Source organism: Symphodus melops, assembly GCF_947650265.1.
Source record: "Symphodus melops genome assembly, chromosome: 7".
Taxonomy (NCBI): Eukaryota; Metazoa; Chordata; class Actinopteri; order Labriformes; family Labridae; genus Symphodus; species Symphodus melops.
In genome coordinates this window covers 4,387,032-4,402,601 of record NC_136697.1, presented here as the reverse complement: position 1 = coordinate 4,402,601, position 15,570 = coordinate 4,387,032, and the positions used below count along the sequence as shown (strand labels likewise).

Genomic DNA, 15,570 nt, shown 5'->3' with positions numbered 1-15,570 from the left:
CAGCTTAGTGTGAATGAAAATGACTTTTTAAGAGATAGACGTGTGGAGACCATAAAAGGAGTGTGGATGTGAAGGTAGGTCCTTTGGGGGACAGTTCAAGGCGTTCGTTTAGTGTTCAGTGGAGCAGCACCTTAAAGCTCCATCCTCCATCTGCATGGAGCAACACTTGTCCAGTGAGCTCATCCTGGATACAGTCTCTGTAACTTCATCCTCCTTTATCGTCCTCTCTCACTGCAGGTTTGTCCACGAGGTCATGAAACGTTTGAGGAGGTGACCCTGACTGATTGAAGCCCTTTTCCACCTAGATCACTTTCTTAGTGGCAGACAAGTTCCAGTTTCATCCTCGTCTTGGTTAACACTGCCCTCTTGTGGCTTACAGTAGAACTGCATGTACTTCTCGGTGGATTGCCCCACCAGAACCGTAGGTTCATTGCCATGAAAAATATTTAAATTGTATTTTTTTTCTTCTTCTGATTCATATTTGATTGCTCTGTGGACCCTTTGAACAACTTAAAAAATACAAACACACTTGGTGATCGGGTTCGTGGGAGCTTTTGTTTAAATTGAAGGTGTTGAATGAGCTGTTGTCTTTTCATTGGTCACTTACTCTGAGTTTATGGGGGTTTTGTTCTGAATTATTATCAACTTGTCCACCTCTAGGAACCATAACTAATAACAATGTGAATTACTTACTTTGAAAAAAAACAAAAAAAAACAAAAACATTTGCATTTCTTAGTGTGTCATTCAAAAAAGGCATCGTGGGAAAACTTGGAAGAATTAGTGACTTTAATTTATACCACGTGCTTTTTAAGATGATTCTGTTTTGTTTGAAAAAGACCACATGATATACTGTAGTCGAGTAATGAATACATTATGTGCCTGCGTTGGGATGAACAGCGGTAATAAAAGAGGTTTAGCAGCACTCAGTCACTGGTGTCACACAGTAAAGATATCGTGCATTAGATCAACATTTGGAGATCTCGTCGAGGTTGTTTTCACGTTTCTGCTCAAACAGAGAAATAAGAAATGTTGCTTCTGTGGATTCATTTTGGATAATGTCGTTTTTCAGCAGTTTAAAACAGAGGCAGAGTGAAGATGGGAGAGACGGTCCAGCTCAGCTCATTAAGGGATGAAAGAGAGCTGGAGGAGGGAGAGAGCACCAACATGTGTGTGGACTCTGTCACGTGTTCCTCCAGCATCGACACAGACAGGTGACAGCATCCGATCACGTGATGTGACGGTCCGAGTCTGTGCTAAAAACTACTGGCTGCAACAAGCTTCATCATCATGTGTTTTCTCCAGTACGCTGACAGTGTTTCATGCAGTTATGAAAATGTGCTTTAAATTGGCACAAATCTAAAATAGAAGCATTTGACTCATGATCACAGAGAAGAACCCTCATGGACGCTGATCCCTAAATTAAAATCAAGAGCTCACGCTTCTCCTCTAGGCGAGAAAAACACTAAATTAGTTTATTCCGACACTCTTCAAGAAAACTTCATTATACGCATATTGCTGTCTGTCTATGCAAACTTTCCCCGTATAAGGTTCTCATATATAAGTCAATGCAGTTATCTTGGTTTAGTTTAGGAACAGAAGTGGTGAGTGATGTAAGTTTGGGTTTTATGTCTTAACAGAAACAGAGAGGAGGAATACTTTGAGAGAAAGGCGCGAGACACTGAAGTGAACAGAGTGGAGACGTTTATTGACAGGTCGGATAAGAGATGAGCCGAGAGGCCTGAAGTAACTTTGAACACACGTACTGTCATTTTAACTGGGTTCATTGGTAGAAAACATGAAACTATGAAATCTCACCACAAAAGAAATGAGCTCAGGTAGAAAATGTGCAGAACATCTCCCAAATAAATACCTCAATAATCTAAAATAAGAACCAGAGATGAGGAAGAGTCGCTCAGCTGAAAGTGACGTTTTCTCCTGCTCGTGTTTATTGGACAGCTGAGCTGAGTTGAGACTGTATCAAGGCATGAACGACTGAATCAGACCACAAGCTAAAGGCACATGAACTATGGTCTGAAAGGTCTCCTCCTAAAACTAGAGACCAAGACCAGAATCACATGTAGAAACCGTGTCTGTACAGACAGCATGCATTCTACCTATGTGGCTGTGTGCACACCAAGTTAGTGATGGGTTATTAAAGACAAAATCTGCTGTATCTAAACGTACTCAACAAGCTGCCTTCTCCACTTATTCTTTACATAATGATCAAAGCTGACCACAGCTCCGGTCACCGTCGTTCTGACTTTGGGAATACGAGCAGGAAACTTGTTTTGTCTGACTTTGTGTGAAGGTTGGTTTAACACATTTCCTTTGAGAACGTCTGAACACGGAAGTCTTCAAAATGCACTTTCATCTGGAAACTAAACTTCATGCAAAGCTCTGCTGTGTGGTGCAGCAGATTATTAAATCTGTTTTAATGCCTTCAACATGTGTGTGTGCTGTTGAAGAGGTTGATTTAACGTTGCAGCAGAGGAGAGAACAACATAATCACACTTTGAGCACTTAGAACAATCCACTCCTGTAAACTAATACAAGTCTTTGTAAAGACGAGCAGGATGATATCTGGAGGTGTGATCTGCTTCACTGCTGACCTGCGTCAGTGACACGCAGCCTGGACTGAGAAGGTAAAGACAATCTTCAGCTGATCACCGTGTACACGACCCTCCAGAACACCTTTGGGACTCTACTGACATTTACGCAGCTTCTACAGGTCAGGAAAGTGTATCAGGTTGGATTTGGGTTTTCATAATCTTGACCTAAAATCTATTTCAAATGCTGACTATGAATTTTAAACTTTGGGGTTGAAGCACATTTTGGTGTTAAACTATGATTCTACTTCAATGTTTGGGAGAAGTGCAGGAGAGGCTCACAGGAAATGCTGATTGGACTAAGTATGTCGGGGACTCTCCTGCTCGTCGTGGCTCCGTGGGCTCAGGACGAAGGTTCGGGTTAGATGGTGGACTTTGAGAAGGAAACTTTCAGATGGTGGTTCCCTCCCATGTCGTAGTTGTGAAGCTCCATGAGAGCATGTATGGCTTCTTCTACCGAGGACATCTGGATCAGAGACATCTTCCGGTCCCTGATGGAGGAGGAAACGTTTGTCACAAACACACACTGACCTGTTTATCAGTGTGAACTGATGTCAACCTGCACATTCACACGCCGCTCATAAAGCAGCAGGAGCAACTCTGGGTGAAGTGTTTTGCTCGAGGACACATCAGACATGTGGCTGCAGGAGCTGGGGATCAAACCCCCAACCTTCAGCAGACAGTTTGAATGTTTTGAGAGAATAAAAGCTTTTCTGCTCACTCGTCAGCAGGTGTAAAAGTAAGGAGCTGAAGTGAATGTCGACTCATAACAGTATAAACAGTTTATACTCACTGGAAGAATTTGAAGGCCTTAACGGTTCCTCCACTGTTGGAGAACAGGAGACGTAGATCTTCCTCTCCGACTCCGTCCCTGCACATCAACACAAACTATCATCGTTTAAAAAAAGAGAAGACGTGTGTCGCTCTGCCCGGATACAAGAAGGAAGTTTCCTACCGGACATTGGAGAGGTGAAGGGTTGCAGAGGGAGGAAATATGTTCTGGAAGTTTTTGGATCCTGGTTTCTTAAAGCGATGGAGCGGAGAGCCAGAAAAATCTGTAGAGAAAAAACAAAGTCTGAGACATCGGGGGAAAACTTGAGGTGAAAGTTCTTTCATGTGAACGCAACAGAATATTTCCATCACACAAACGGATGCAGGAAATAAATAAACCCTGAGAAGAGATAGCATAGACATAGTAACCCTCCCCTCCAGACACAGACTGGGATGTGACTTCAGAGCACTCCTTTAGCTCAGCAGGAGAGCATGAGCTCAGTGTTGTTTGGTTTTGGAGAATCACTTCATGGAAACATTCACTTCCTGTTTTGGATCCATTGAAGTGAATCTCTTGTTCTAAGTCTTTCTGAGCTTTAAAGGTTGATGCTGAGACTGATCTTAACTCAAACACAAAAGTAAACACAGAACAGGTGTAAAGAAAGGAGAGAGAGAGAGAGAGAGAGAGATTCACACGACCTCTGACCTTTAGTTAGTAGTTGGTCGTCCAGTCCTTCTCTGGGCAGAGCTACAGTTTGGTGTTTGGACAGAGTCACTCTCATCACTTTACCAAACACCTTCTGACCATTCAAATGGCTCATGGCTCCATGTAAGGAAGAACACAGGGAGGAGAAATCACACAAGCTGAACATCCTGCAGAGGCAGCTATACAATACAAAGACAACAACAGTAACACGTGAAAGCTTTGGGTTCCTATCACTCTCTCTATCTGCACCTTATTTAGTAAATACTTTTATTCTGCACTACGAGCCAATGCAACGACATGTCCTTATCTGCACTGTAAAGTTCAAGTTTAAAAGAAAACAAAGTTTTCTGTCACACTTCCCTGCAGCAGCTTTTCATGCATTAATAAATCAGGTGATGTTTTTATAAGGAGCTAAAGCTGGCCATAAGAGTTTCTTTAACATCGATGAGCCTTTTAAGAGTCCAGATGTTTGTGGTGACCTCACCCAGCTGGGCCTGGTTGCCGTCAGACAGCTGTATCAGAGCGCTGTCCTTCTTGTTGTAGAGGATCTTCACCCTCTGGACATCACCATACACCCCTGAAGGTAACAGACAGACAGATGGCAGGAGAGACAGAGCAGACAGAGCAGTACAGACAGAGCAGGAGAGATGGAGCCCACAGAGATCGAAGAAGGGTGGAAGGAATAAAAGTTAGTGGAAGAAAGACAAAGACAAGGAAAAGATGGAGTCTGCCCAATTTGACTTCCACTAAACATTCAATCAGAAAGAATCCTGTCGAAGCGAGAGCTCAGACGTCACGACTGTCAACCAGTGAAAACCTCCAGACACTCTGACTGGCAGCTGTGCACATAAATCCATGGACCAGTTTGGAGACTGGTTGTGGAAACGTGTGACGGACAGTGTGGGGAAAGAAAAGACATTTATGAAAACTTGTTCAAAGACACAGAGTGCGTCCTGCACGCCGAGCCCACTAAGCCCGCTGAGCTTCTGTCTCCTTTATGAGAGGTCTCTGTAGGTCCTGGAGTCGGTCCATCTGGACTCTTAAGGACTCCTGTGTTTATGCTGCCGGGCTGGTTGACAGTCTAACTCTGATCAGCAGGTCGTCCAATGAGGACAGTCGAGACGCAAAGAGAGGAAGAGGTGGAAAGACCGTGACGATCCACTTCACCAACACTAATAATCCACCTTTAGCTCACATAGAAGATTCAATCAACACATTATTCAAAATATTCAACCAGAAATTAGAGATTTGTTTTCGTTTTGTTTTTTTTCCTTCAATCAATAAAAAAAAAACAGAATAAGAAATCGAATGTTTGTTTTCCGTCCTCACAGCGGACAGATGCTCACTACATGTGAGGGACAAGATGCTGCCGTCCTGCAGCTCTGGGAAGTGTTGGACACGCGCTCCTTTAAAGCTCTGCTGTCCAAACCTGAACCTGTGGTGTTCGACTCGCTCTTCACTTATCTTTAATATTTTAAATAATATTGGAAGCAACTTTTTCTATTTTGGCCTCTTCAAAAACAACATAAATACACAATAAATCATCATTACAGAGAGAAACTGTTTTGGATTTATTTGGAAAAAAAATAGTATCAAAAGAAACCCTTTAATAAAACACTTTCATTCTTCTTTATCGGTTTTTATTTGTTTTTCTCAGAATCAAGTCTGTAACGTGATTAATTATTATTATTATTTTCTGTATTTAGCTCAGGTTATTAAATGCTTAAATAACAAAAATTATGCAAAGGTTCATTTTCATATTTAACAAAAAAAAGTGTAAAATAGTTAAATTCTATTTGATGAATGTCTTCAGTCCTCGCTAACATGAAAAATAAAATAATAATAAAAAAAAGCCATCTGAATGAGGCCTCGGACCAACATTTTTTGATTCTTTAATTGAAGTCGGGGGCCGAAAAAAAAGAATCCCCTCAAGGGCCACAAATGTCCCCCGAGCCGCACTGTGGACCTGATTTAAAGGAAACATGAGAAGAGTGAAGGAAGGAGGATTTAACACTTTGAACCTCCAAGGATTCATCTTCCAAACATCATTTAAAATCAAGACGTTTGTTTTTTATGCAGATGAAGAAACTTTGGATGATTTATGCTTCAGTCTTACAAAATGATCAACTATATTCAGCGTTCAGTGTGGAAGCTCTCTGAGGTCACATGATCACACAAACGTCCCTGTGTTACAGAGAAGTGAAGGTCCAACACAGGTTTCTGTCTTTGTTCTCATCAGTTCACAGAAACGCCGAGCAAACAGACACAAAGCAGATCTGTAGATACAGAGGAAAACCGTTTCCAGCACATCACTGAAAAAATTGGATTAACAGAGAGAGATTCACAGATAGAGTAGAAGAGGTTGAACATACCGAAGAGGGTAAAGAGACTTTGAGGCGTGACCATCTTTAGAGAGAGAGACCGCAGAGCAGAGGACAGGAAGAGGAGGAGCAGAGGAGGAGGAAGAGGAGAGACGCAGGTAGAGATCAGACCGCCCAGCGTTGGACGAGGGGGGAGGGTGGTGGTTTCCATGATGATGCGGGGTTGAGAAAACATTAAAGGGGCACGGGGGGGTTGGGGAAGGGGGTCAAACATGGCAAATCATAAGTTAGGTTAAACGCCATTTAGATATTTGGGGGGAAGCATCATGGGAGGGGAGAGGGTTAGAAGAGGGATGCAGAGGAGTAAAGATGAAAGCCGATTGGTTGTTGAGGGATGGAGGAGGGAGGAGAGGAGTTGGGAAAGGGAGAAAGGAAGACAAAAACCAAAGCAGAGGTCAGTAAACAGAGCATCAGCGGAACATCAACGGCGTCTGAATGATTGGTCGTTTGAAACACGCTCACACACGAACACTCGCACGCTCTCATCAGTGAGGAGAAGGACGAGTTTGGAGGGAGGTGAGAAAGAACACATTCAAAGCATCAAAGAAACAGAGAGAGGGTGACGAGCGCCCTGGGAGATGGTCGACTCGAGCACGAGAGCAGGCGTGTTCAACAATGACACTTCACTCTGGATATAGAACTCTGACCGAGTCTCCTTTGATTCATCAGGACACGTACAAACCTGTCCTTAACGTTTGAATGAGGGACAAACAGGGAGACGTCCCTTCATTTCTACAGGTTTGTGTTTTATGTCTATTTAAGGAGTTCAGGTGATTAAACACAGAACAGTCTCCAAACACTCTGAATACTGACAGTCCAAAGGCTGATGTTAAAGTAGGCGTCAGGCCTCTGATTGGCTGTGTCTCAGTGTGAGTGTGTGTGACGCTCCTGGTGTGTGTATATACATGTCAGGCCTCTGATTGGCTGTGTCTCAGTGTGAGTGTGTGTGACGCTCCTGGTGTGTGTATATACATGTCAGGCCTCTGATTGGCTGTGACTCAGTGTGAGTGTGTGTGACGCTCCTGGTGTGTGTATATACATGTCAGGCCTCTGATTGGCTGTGACTCAGTGTGAGTGTGTGTGACGCTCCTGGTGTGTGTATATACACGTCAGGCCTCTGATTGGCTGTGACTCAGTGTGAGTGTATGTGACGCTCCTGGTGTGTGTATATACACGTCAGGCCTCTGATTGGCTGTGACTCAGTGTGAGTGTGTGTGACGCTCCTGGTGTGTATATACATGTCAGGCCTCTGATTGGCTGTGTCTCAGTGTGAGTGTGTGTGACGCTCCTGGTGTGTGTATATACATGTCAGGCCTCTGATTGGCTGTGTCTCAGTGTGAGTGTGTGTGACGCTCCTGGTGTGTGTATATACATGTCAGGCCTCTGATTGGCTGTGTCTCAGTGTGAGTGTGTGTGACGCTCCTGGTGTGTGTATATACATGTCAGGCCTCTCGTGCTTCTGCAACACCATTAAAAAGAACACACACACAGTGGGACACCGAGACGATGCTGCTGTTGGATCAATGTGAAAGTAAAAAGACGAGATGACGATAAGTTCAGTCTGACAAAGACTCAAGAGTGAAAACCATCACTCCACTGAGAGAGCGAGAGGGGGGGGAGAGAGAGAGAGGCAGGGGGAGAGGAAGAGGGAGGGGGGAGAGAGAGAGAGAGGGGAGGGAGAGAGAGAGAGAGAGAGAGAGAGGAAGAGGCAGGGGGAGAGAGAGAGAGAGAGGAAGAGGCAGGGGGAGAGCGAGAGGGGGGGAGAGAGAGAGAGAGAGAGAGAGAGAGAGAGAGAGGAAGAGGCAGGGGGAGAGAGAGAGAGAGAGGAAGAGGCAGGGGGAGAGCGAGAGGGGGGGAGAGAGAGAGAGAGAGAGAGAGAGAGAGAGGAAGAGGCAGGGGGAGAGAGAGAGAGAGAGGAAGAGGCAGGGGGAGAGAGAGAGGAAGAGGAAGAGGCAGGGGGAGAGCGAGAGGGGGAGAGAGAGAGAGAGAGGGGGGGAGGGGAGACAAAACTCAGAACCAGTTATTAGATCGAGCAGATCGAGAGAAACAGATGAACGAGTACAGAAGACGCACATTCACAATCAGAGAAGAAACTTCAGACAGAAGAAATAAAAGATTTCAGTTTAGAAGTCGGTAAGTGTTTAAAACCTTTATCAGGTTATATATATATATATATATATATATATATATATATATAAGTATTAAGGTCCCCTTGTTGAAGATAGTAACATTGAAGAGCTGCTACAGTTAAAGACGGGAATACACTGTGCAACGTTTTTGATCGTTTTGAAAAGTGCAACAAAAAGCCAAAGCTCACCATCTATGTGTGTGCACACTGATGCTCACACTATGAGAGCAAGATAAACAGGTCAGTAAAGGAATGAGTGTGCTTCTCCTTCTGGACGTGGTAATGAGAGGAACACCCAGTGTGTCATCAGATAAAGTAGAGTTTATGCTAATGTATCATTTTAATATCACACAGGTCTGACAGCCGAGTCCGGAGGCCTTCATGGGCACTCGCTGCCCCTAGTCTACTACACGACTCATGACTGAAGGCAGGGTGGGTCATTTTCTCCTCGTACACTTTCTAAGATTGTGGTGGAAATTATCTTTAGGTCCTGACTGTAATTAATAACTCATGTTCTCTGAAAAAGGAATCAATCAAAAGAAATCTGAAGCAGTTTTTAAACACGTGAAAACGTCAATGTTCTGTTGCAAGCATGAGCTGAAATCTGCTTCTGGACCAATGCATGTAAGTGAGGGGGCGGGGCTTGTGAGGGAGCACAGAGCGGAGGGGGTGACGACGGAGAACGGAGAGGATGCTACTTTCTAAATCATGCTAGTTTTAGTAAATTACCTACCCTGCCTTTAAGCAGAAATTCGGCCTGACTCCAAAATTTCTTGCACGACTCAAAATCAGCCCGAAATAGGAAAAGAGAAAGAAATTGCACAGTGCATGTCCGGCTTTACCAAGCACAAAAACCTCATTTAAGAAACAAAGCATGATACGCACGAAACACAGTCGTGCTAAAAAAGGATCAAACGTTGTCGGACTCTTTAAAGTGTCTGCAGTTTTTATGGACAGTTACAAAGAAGAGTTCAGTTAAATACAGCGTGTCGTCTTCAGGTCGAGTTTTGAGGCCCCAAATGAAAATAAAGCAGCTGTCGTCATACCTTCTAAAGTGATGCATGTTTATGACTGAGCAGATATTAAACACAGTGGTTCACAGTACCTCTTCATTTAGGTTGGACGCCAACAGGACTCCTGACACTCCAGAACCAGACAGAGCGACCCGGCCTGCAGCTGCTGCTGCTGCTGCTGCAGCACTCAGTGGACTGATGGCTCCTGTTTGAAAACAGCAGCAGAGTGGAGACTTTAACAGCATGCAGGGCTGCTTCTGTGCTTCATGTCATGCTAGTATACTCAGGCTCGACGGGTATGGAGAAGGGACAAAAACACCCGAGGCCCCTTCAGCTGAATAAATTTGTTGCTGTGTGACGACAAGCTGACCAATCAGGACTAGTCGAGCAGGTACTTCCCTAGTAACCCATGTCCCTAGTTACCGGTGCAAAAAAAAAAGGTCACGCACCCAGGAACATCAGGGACATCCTCCTGCTCAATGCAAATGGTTGCACAGTGTTTTACCAGCCAACGCTATCGGTAGAAAGCTAGCTAGCAGACGACTCAAGCGGGAGATAAGACGATGTACGTGGTACAAAACTCTTTATAATCCTCATCAACACAAACAAAAACCACGTTGTTTTTGTAAGGCATCAAAACAAAGTGTTTTATTCTGAAAATAAATCTGTGTCTGACTTCCTGTCCCGCTTGTTCTTTTTCTGTGCTGAACTGATGCGTCGTGCTCGAGCACGGCTGCACTGCACTGTTATTCAGGTTAAAAAGCTCAATGACCCTGTTCAACTAGAACTGAAGTCCAAATGTTGTGCACGCTGGTTCAGTGGAGCAAAAGAAAAAAAAGGTTTTAACATGTTAAAGTTATTTCAGGATTGTGAGACATTTTTATTGGGCCCATTTTAAGGAGCCTTGTAGGACGAGCGAGGACAGAAGGCAGGTGAGTGATCATGTTGGATAACTAAAGCAGGAGAAGGAAGAAGGGAGACACATTGACACAGCAGTACCTCCACCCTGCGAGATGGAGAGCGAGGACGAGTAACCTCCTCCACTCGAGTAGGAAGCGAGCGCTCCAGACGGGGTACCTACGAGACAATGACACCTGGATTTAGTCCAAACTCTGATCACCGACTTCAACCTGAGGAGAACAAACAGTCCCTGATCCTAACAAGAACACGTGTCTTCACTCTTCTCACTGTCCTGCTCCTGACTCACTGTGGAACAACATGAAGACGATAGTGTGTCAGTGTATCGACACAGATGTTCAAGAAGCTAACACGCTGACTTTTAAACACCACATCCTGCTCGAGAAAATTAAACGCTGCCGTCTTTGTGGAAAACTTTTCCAGCGACAGGAGAAATCCCAGCTGTCTCCTCCTCTGAGAAACGTTCAGTGGATGAAAAAGGAAAAGTGTGACTGAGTGTAAAAAGGGGCGGGGCTTCTTTTCAGGTGGGTAAAAGGCGGAGGAGGTGTGAAGGTAAAAGCCCTCTACAGATTACTATTGTGATATTCAACTACATTTAGAAGATCTATTTACCCAATAAGGAGTGGTCCTTGTTGGTTGACTCTCCGTCTCCTGTGGGAAGGTCGGGCCGGGTGTAATCTCTACTTTTGTCGTTGTTGTATTTGACGTTGAGGTTGACCAGTTTACTGAAGTCTATCCGCAGCGTGCAACATGAATTATAGATGTTCTGTCCATCCAGAGACTGAAGAGAGAAGAGACGTTATTAACATCATACTGAGGTCTAAATCAAGACTGGATGCTAGATGTGCGTCATCCTACCAGTTTAGCCTGCTGTGCATTGACCGGGTCGCTGAACTGCAGAAGAGCCTGAAACTGGTTGTTCTTCGTGAAGGTTATTATCTTCATCACGGTCCCAAATTTACTGAAGATCTGGAAAATCAAACAATTCAAGGAGAAAAGTCAGAAAAGGAGCGAGCTTGATCTAAATGCTGCTCTCGTCTTTGAGAGAGGCTGGCCTTGGCTGTACCGAGACAAACAGTCTGTGCACGATGTTTCTCTTTACTTTTCGCCAAGCTCGTGGTCGACGTACGGAGCCCCTCTGGTGACACTGGTAAGAATGTTGAATTTGTGGATTATTGGATTGCAATGCATTGTGGGAGTTCATTCACTGATGAAAATGCAAAACAAATACCCTTCAAAAAATCCAGGAACAAAACGTCTCCACATTTTAACAACTCACTGAGTTTTTCCTCGCACCTAATCCACCACATGTGGCCTCTATAAATTACTTTCACGGCCACTAATTCTGACATTGTCACCAGAGGGGCTCCGTTTAGACCTCATCTGTCAAAGTCTAGTCTGGTTTCTCATGTTGCTTCTTGTACCCATCCAGAGGGAAACAAAAGATCAGGAGCCTTAAAAGGATCTATTGTCTGAGTGACAGCTCATCAAACTTCCTCTTTGACTAAGAAATGCAAAGCTTTACAGTTTCTGTCAAAAGAAGAGGTCAACCAGTACAGCCTAAAGAAAAGGCCTCTTTTGTTTTACAAAACAATATAAACAATATAAAACAAATAAAACCTTCCATTAGGGTTGACTGGTTCGTCTAAATGACGCGTTTACCTGCTGTAGCACATCCAGTGTTACAGGATAAAACATGTTGTCGATGATGATTCGCAGGACGGGGCTCGGGGGTGGAGCGAGGTCCAGAACTCCGGGGTCGGAGGACGGAGAGCTTCCATCCTGAACCGCTGACACTGCCTGCAATACTGCCTGGGCCCTCTGGATGCACACACACATGGATGTGTGTTACACAAACAACACGGGGTAGAATTGTTTGACGTACATATATTTCCCATTTGCACACCTGGTTTAGAGCGGAGTCTGTTTTCAGCTCCTTATGGTTTGAGTACTGGATGAAGACTGGAGCGTTTCTGACCTGGAGGAGAAGAAGACCCGTTTCATAAACCACAACAAGTCTGACTGATGTGTGATGTGAATGGATCATGGGGGTGTTTCTCAGACCTGGGGTGTGACAGCTGTGTAGTAGTTCAGCATAGTCATGGCAGCTTCCTCTGTTCCCAACTCCAGAAACGCCTGGACAAAAAGTTTACAAAAAGTGATGGAGCAGAAACACACTGTCCGACTTTAAAGAATCCTGATGTGAGCTGAACTTGTTGCTGTCTGATGGTCATACCTGATTTTTACCCTTCAGCATCAGTATGTTGGTGACCTTCCCAAAAGGCAGCCCCAGAGCAATGACTTCAGTCTCTGACACTTCATTGGGAAGTTTCCTGATGTGAAGAACTCTCGAGGGAGGAGATTCATCCAGACGCTGTTTCTTACTGTCGCTGCCATTCGCTGAACACGGACACACACACACACATACATGAGGAGCGTAAAGTCACATGAAATGTTACCATACATGAAGATCACTCTATGTAGCTGCTGAAGTGTCAGCCTCCTTGTATTGCTCATGCAGCCTTGTATTGTGGTTGCTTCCTGGCACACAGACATATTTAAGTAACACCCGTCCTTTTCCAACTTTGAAAACTCTTTCTGACTCCAAAACTTTTACTTTCCTAATATTCAGCCTGACTCATTGTTTTTAAAGGCATCTTCGTGTCCTGTGTCATTTTAATACTTGCTGTCAAATTTAAAATGTCTTATAGTGAACATATTATTCTGACATGTTCCATGTTTGTGACCATCTGTGAGCGTCTGTCGTTCACTCTTTCAAACCCAGGACGGCTGGTTAAACAAACCCTCAATTTAAATCTTACACATCTTAAAGGGTCAAATTTATTATTTTTTAATCCACAACAGCAGAAATCAATCAAAGATTAGAAAACATACTATGATAGATTTATATTATTAATTAAACGTGTATAATCACCATCAGTTCTCATATCACAGTTAACCATGACAAGCCTGACATTAAAGGAACAAGTGCGTCTTTTCATCCAGCATGTCGCCCTTGAGCTCCAGCATGAAACCACAACAACTCTATGCTAATGTTAGCGTTCTTTAGTTAGCTCGTAGCTTCACACTGCACGTCAATTTACAAGAACCCACGGTCTATAAACGCTTCAGGGACATTCAGATAAGCAGTGAGTAGAGTATGTTTTCTATAGAAGAAAAGCCGGCCATCCCGTCAGAGCAAACTGGATTTCTGCTGTACCTACATGTATGTATAAAATGTTGCACATTCGCCCTTTAGAACTGGGACATGTTCTTTCTTTATCTCTTTGAACCAGACATTTCTTCATTGATGCTGGGTTCAGGTTCCAGTTCAAAGTAAACGTACCGGTCATCGAGGTGGGGCTACTACCGTACATGGTGAGCTCATCTGAGCCTCTCTAAAAGAAAGAAAAACAATACATTATTAATATCACCCCTAGTATAAACAGAATAACACAATACTGTCAAACAAATGGACACAAACAAATCAACAGATATGCAGTTATAGGTCAGTGGAATATTTTGCAGCAAAATAAAAGTGAAGAATTACAATTAGCTTCATCCTCTGATTTACCTATGATAAGGTATTAATCCAAACGGTGGACAGGAAACATACAAAGTAAATACAAACTGTGCTCAGTAAGTAAAAAATGAAACTTGCCTTTACACCAACCGCAACATCACTGCCAGAGGACAGAAAAACACAAACAGACACAAATTAGATTCTTCATATTCTGAATCAAACTAATGATTACACATCCCGAGTGTTCAGGAGACTGATGCCCTCCAGATTTAAAAGAGAGTGATCAGCTATGAGTGGGTGAGTGAAGAAACGAGAGGTTCAAATGTTAAAAACCGTATTTCACTCAAAGATACAGCAGGTGAGGGGCGCCTGTGGCCTAGTGGTTAGTGTGCCCGCCCCCTGTAAAGTGGGCCTCTATGCACTGTACTTACTCTAATAAAAACACATACAAAGCCCAGAAATAAACCTGTTTAAAACACAGTGACTGCATGCCTTTATAGTGGGCAGCTGATGTTAATGATAATAAATTATACCTCACAGACATCAACATTATTGAGGTTCAGCCTGCCTAATAGAGATCCAATAATAAATACTTCGTAAATGTTACATTTAAAAGCACAGTTTTAGTTGCAGTGGTTGCAAACGTGACGTTGTTGTCCTGTGTGACGGCTGAACGTAATGTGGCTCCATTGATCCGTAAAATGTCGCGCGCAGTGAACCGGCAGAGGTCGCGTGGGCATTAGCGTGCACGTGAAGACAAAGGGAAGCCGTCCGGATGACAGGTGCGCGTGCCGTGTAAGCTGCAAAGAGCTTCTTATCGCTCCTAATGTGCGGACGGTCAACACAACATTTGACCGGTTCCAATAGATACGCTGACGCTGCAAAAAATGAATGACACTGTGTCCAGCTGGAGACGGTGCAGAATCAACGTTCAAATAATATTTCACAAATGAGCTCGGTAACTGCGAGTTGGTCGAAAATAGCTCGTGGGTCCTGGTCTGTCATGAATGCATGCATGCACGTTTCCATTTACGCAAAACAATAATAAAGTACCATTAGTTCAGTGTTAGCTATCTATCGTTATGTTATTTCGCAGTATCAGGGTTCGCAGTTGAGCTGATACTTAAACACGAAGAGAGACGATGAATCCGGTCCGTGTCACAACAAGACCCGGTCCAGAAGGTCCACCCTCATGTTCATTTACCCGTCCATCGCAGCTCTTTGTCCTCTTCTGTCTGATTATATGATTTCAAATCACGTCGTTGGTCAGGTTGAGAGAGCAAAATGGGCGTTCTTCTTCCTCTCCTTTTTTTTTTTTATTTTTTTTTTACAGCCAACCAAACAGTAACGAATGGTGAATTACCACCACCTCCTGTTCAGGAGGTTCACTCAGAGCTGGATTCATCGTGTTATTTACTTCTGTATAATATGACAGATTCATTCATGTGCCGGGTTTGTCTTCTCTGTGAGACCTCATGATGAAAGTCAATATCTCAATCCCAATTCAGGTGTGTGATGAAAGC

At 43.8% G+C, this 15,570-nt stretch overlaps 1 protein-coding gene across 2 annotated transcripts; it reads right to left on the bottom strand.

Moving 5' to 3' along the window:
* Positions 1 to 1,685: 1,685 nt before the first annotated feature.
* LOC306827251 (polypyrimidine tract-binding protein 2-like) lies at positions 1,686 to 15,388 on the bottom strand. Of its 2 annotated transcripts, XM_079348942.1 has the most exons (17): positions 15,252 to 15,388; positions 14,182 to 14,207; positions 13,871 to 13,918; positions 12,761 to 12,924; positions 12,589 to 12,660; positions 12,431 to 12,502; positions 12,187 to 12,345; positions 11,383 to 11,493; positions 11,137 to 11,305; positions 10,606 to 10,683; positions 9,699 to 9,811; positions 6,457 to 6,490; positions 4,569 to 4,661; positions 4,085 to 4,201; positions 3,563 to 3,662; positions 3,401 to 3,478; positions 1,686 to 3,098 (listed from the first exon to the last, which is right to left on the bottom strand). In XM_079348942.1, exons 1-17 carry the CDS (start codon positions 15,257 to 15,259, stop codon positions 2,969 to 2,971), a joined length of 1,572 nt encoding a protein of 523 aa, XP_079205068.1. In that variant the 5' UTR covers positions 15,260 to 15,388; the 3' UTR covers positions 1,686 to 2,968. The 2 variants fall into 2 exon arrangements, with proteins under 2 accessions (XP_079205068.1, XP_079205069.1); XM_079348943.1 differs by lacking the exon at positions 10,606 to 10,683.
* Positions 15,389 to 15,570: the final 182 nt, after the last annotated feature.

Coding starts and splice junctions, on each gene's coding strand:
- LOC306827251 (XM_079348942.1), bottom strand. Junction 12,503..12,588: donor ACACAGCTGTCACACCCCAG/GTCTGAGAAACA, acceptor CTTCTCCTCCAG/GTCAGAAACGCTCCAGTCTT. Junction 3,663..4,084: donor CGACCAACTACTAACTAAAG/GTCAGAGGTCGT, acceptor TTTTCTCTACAG/ATTTTTCTGGCTCTCCGCTC.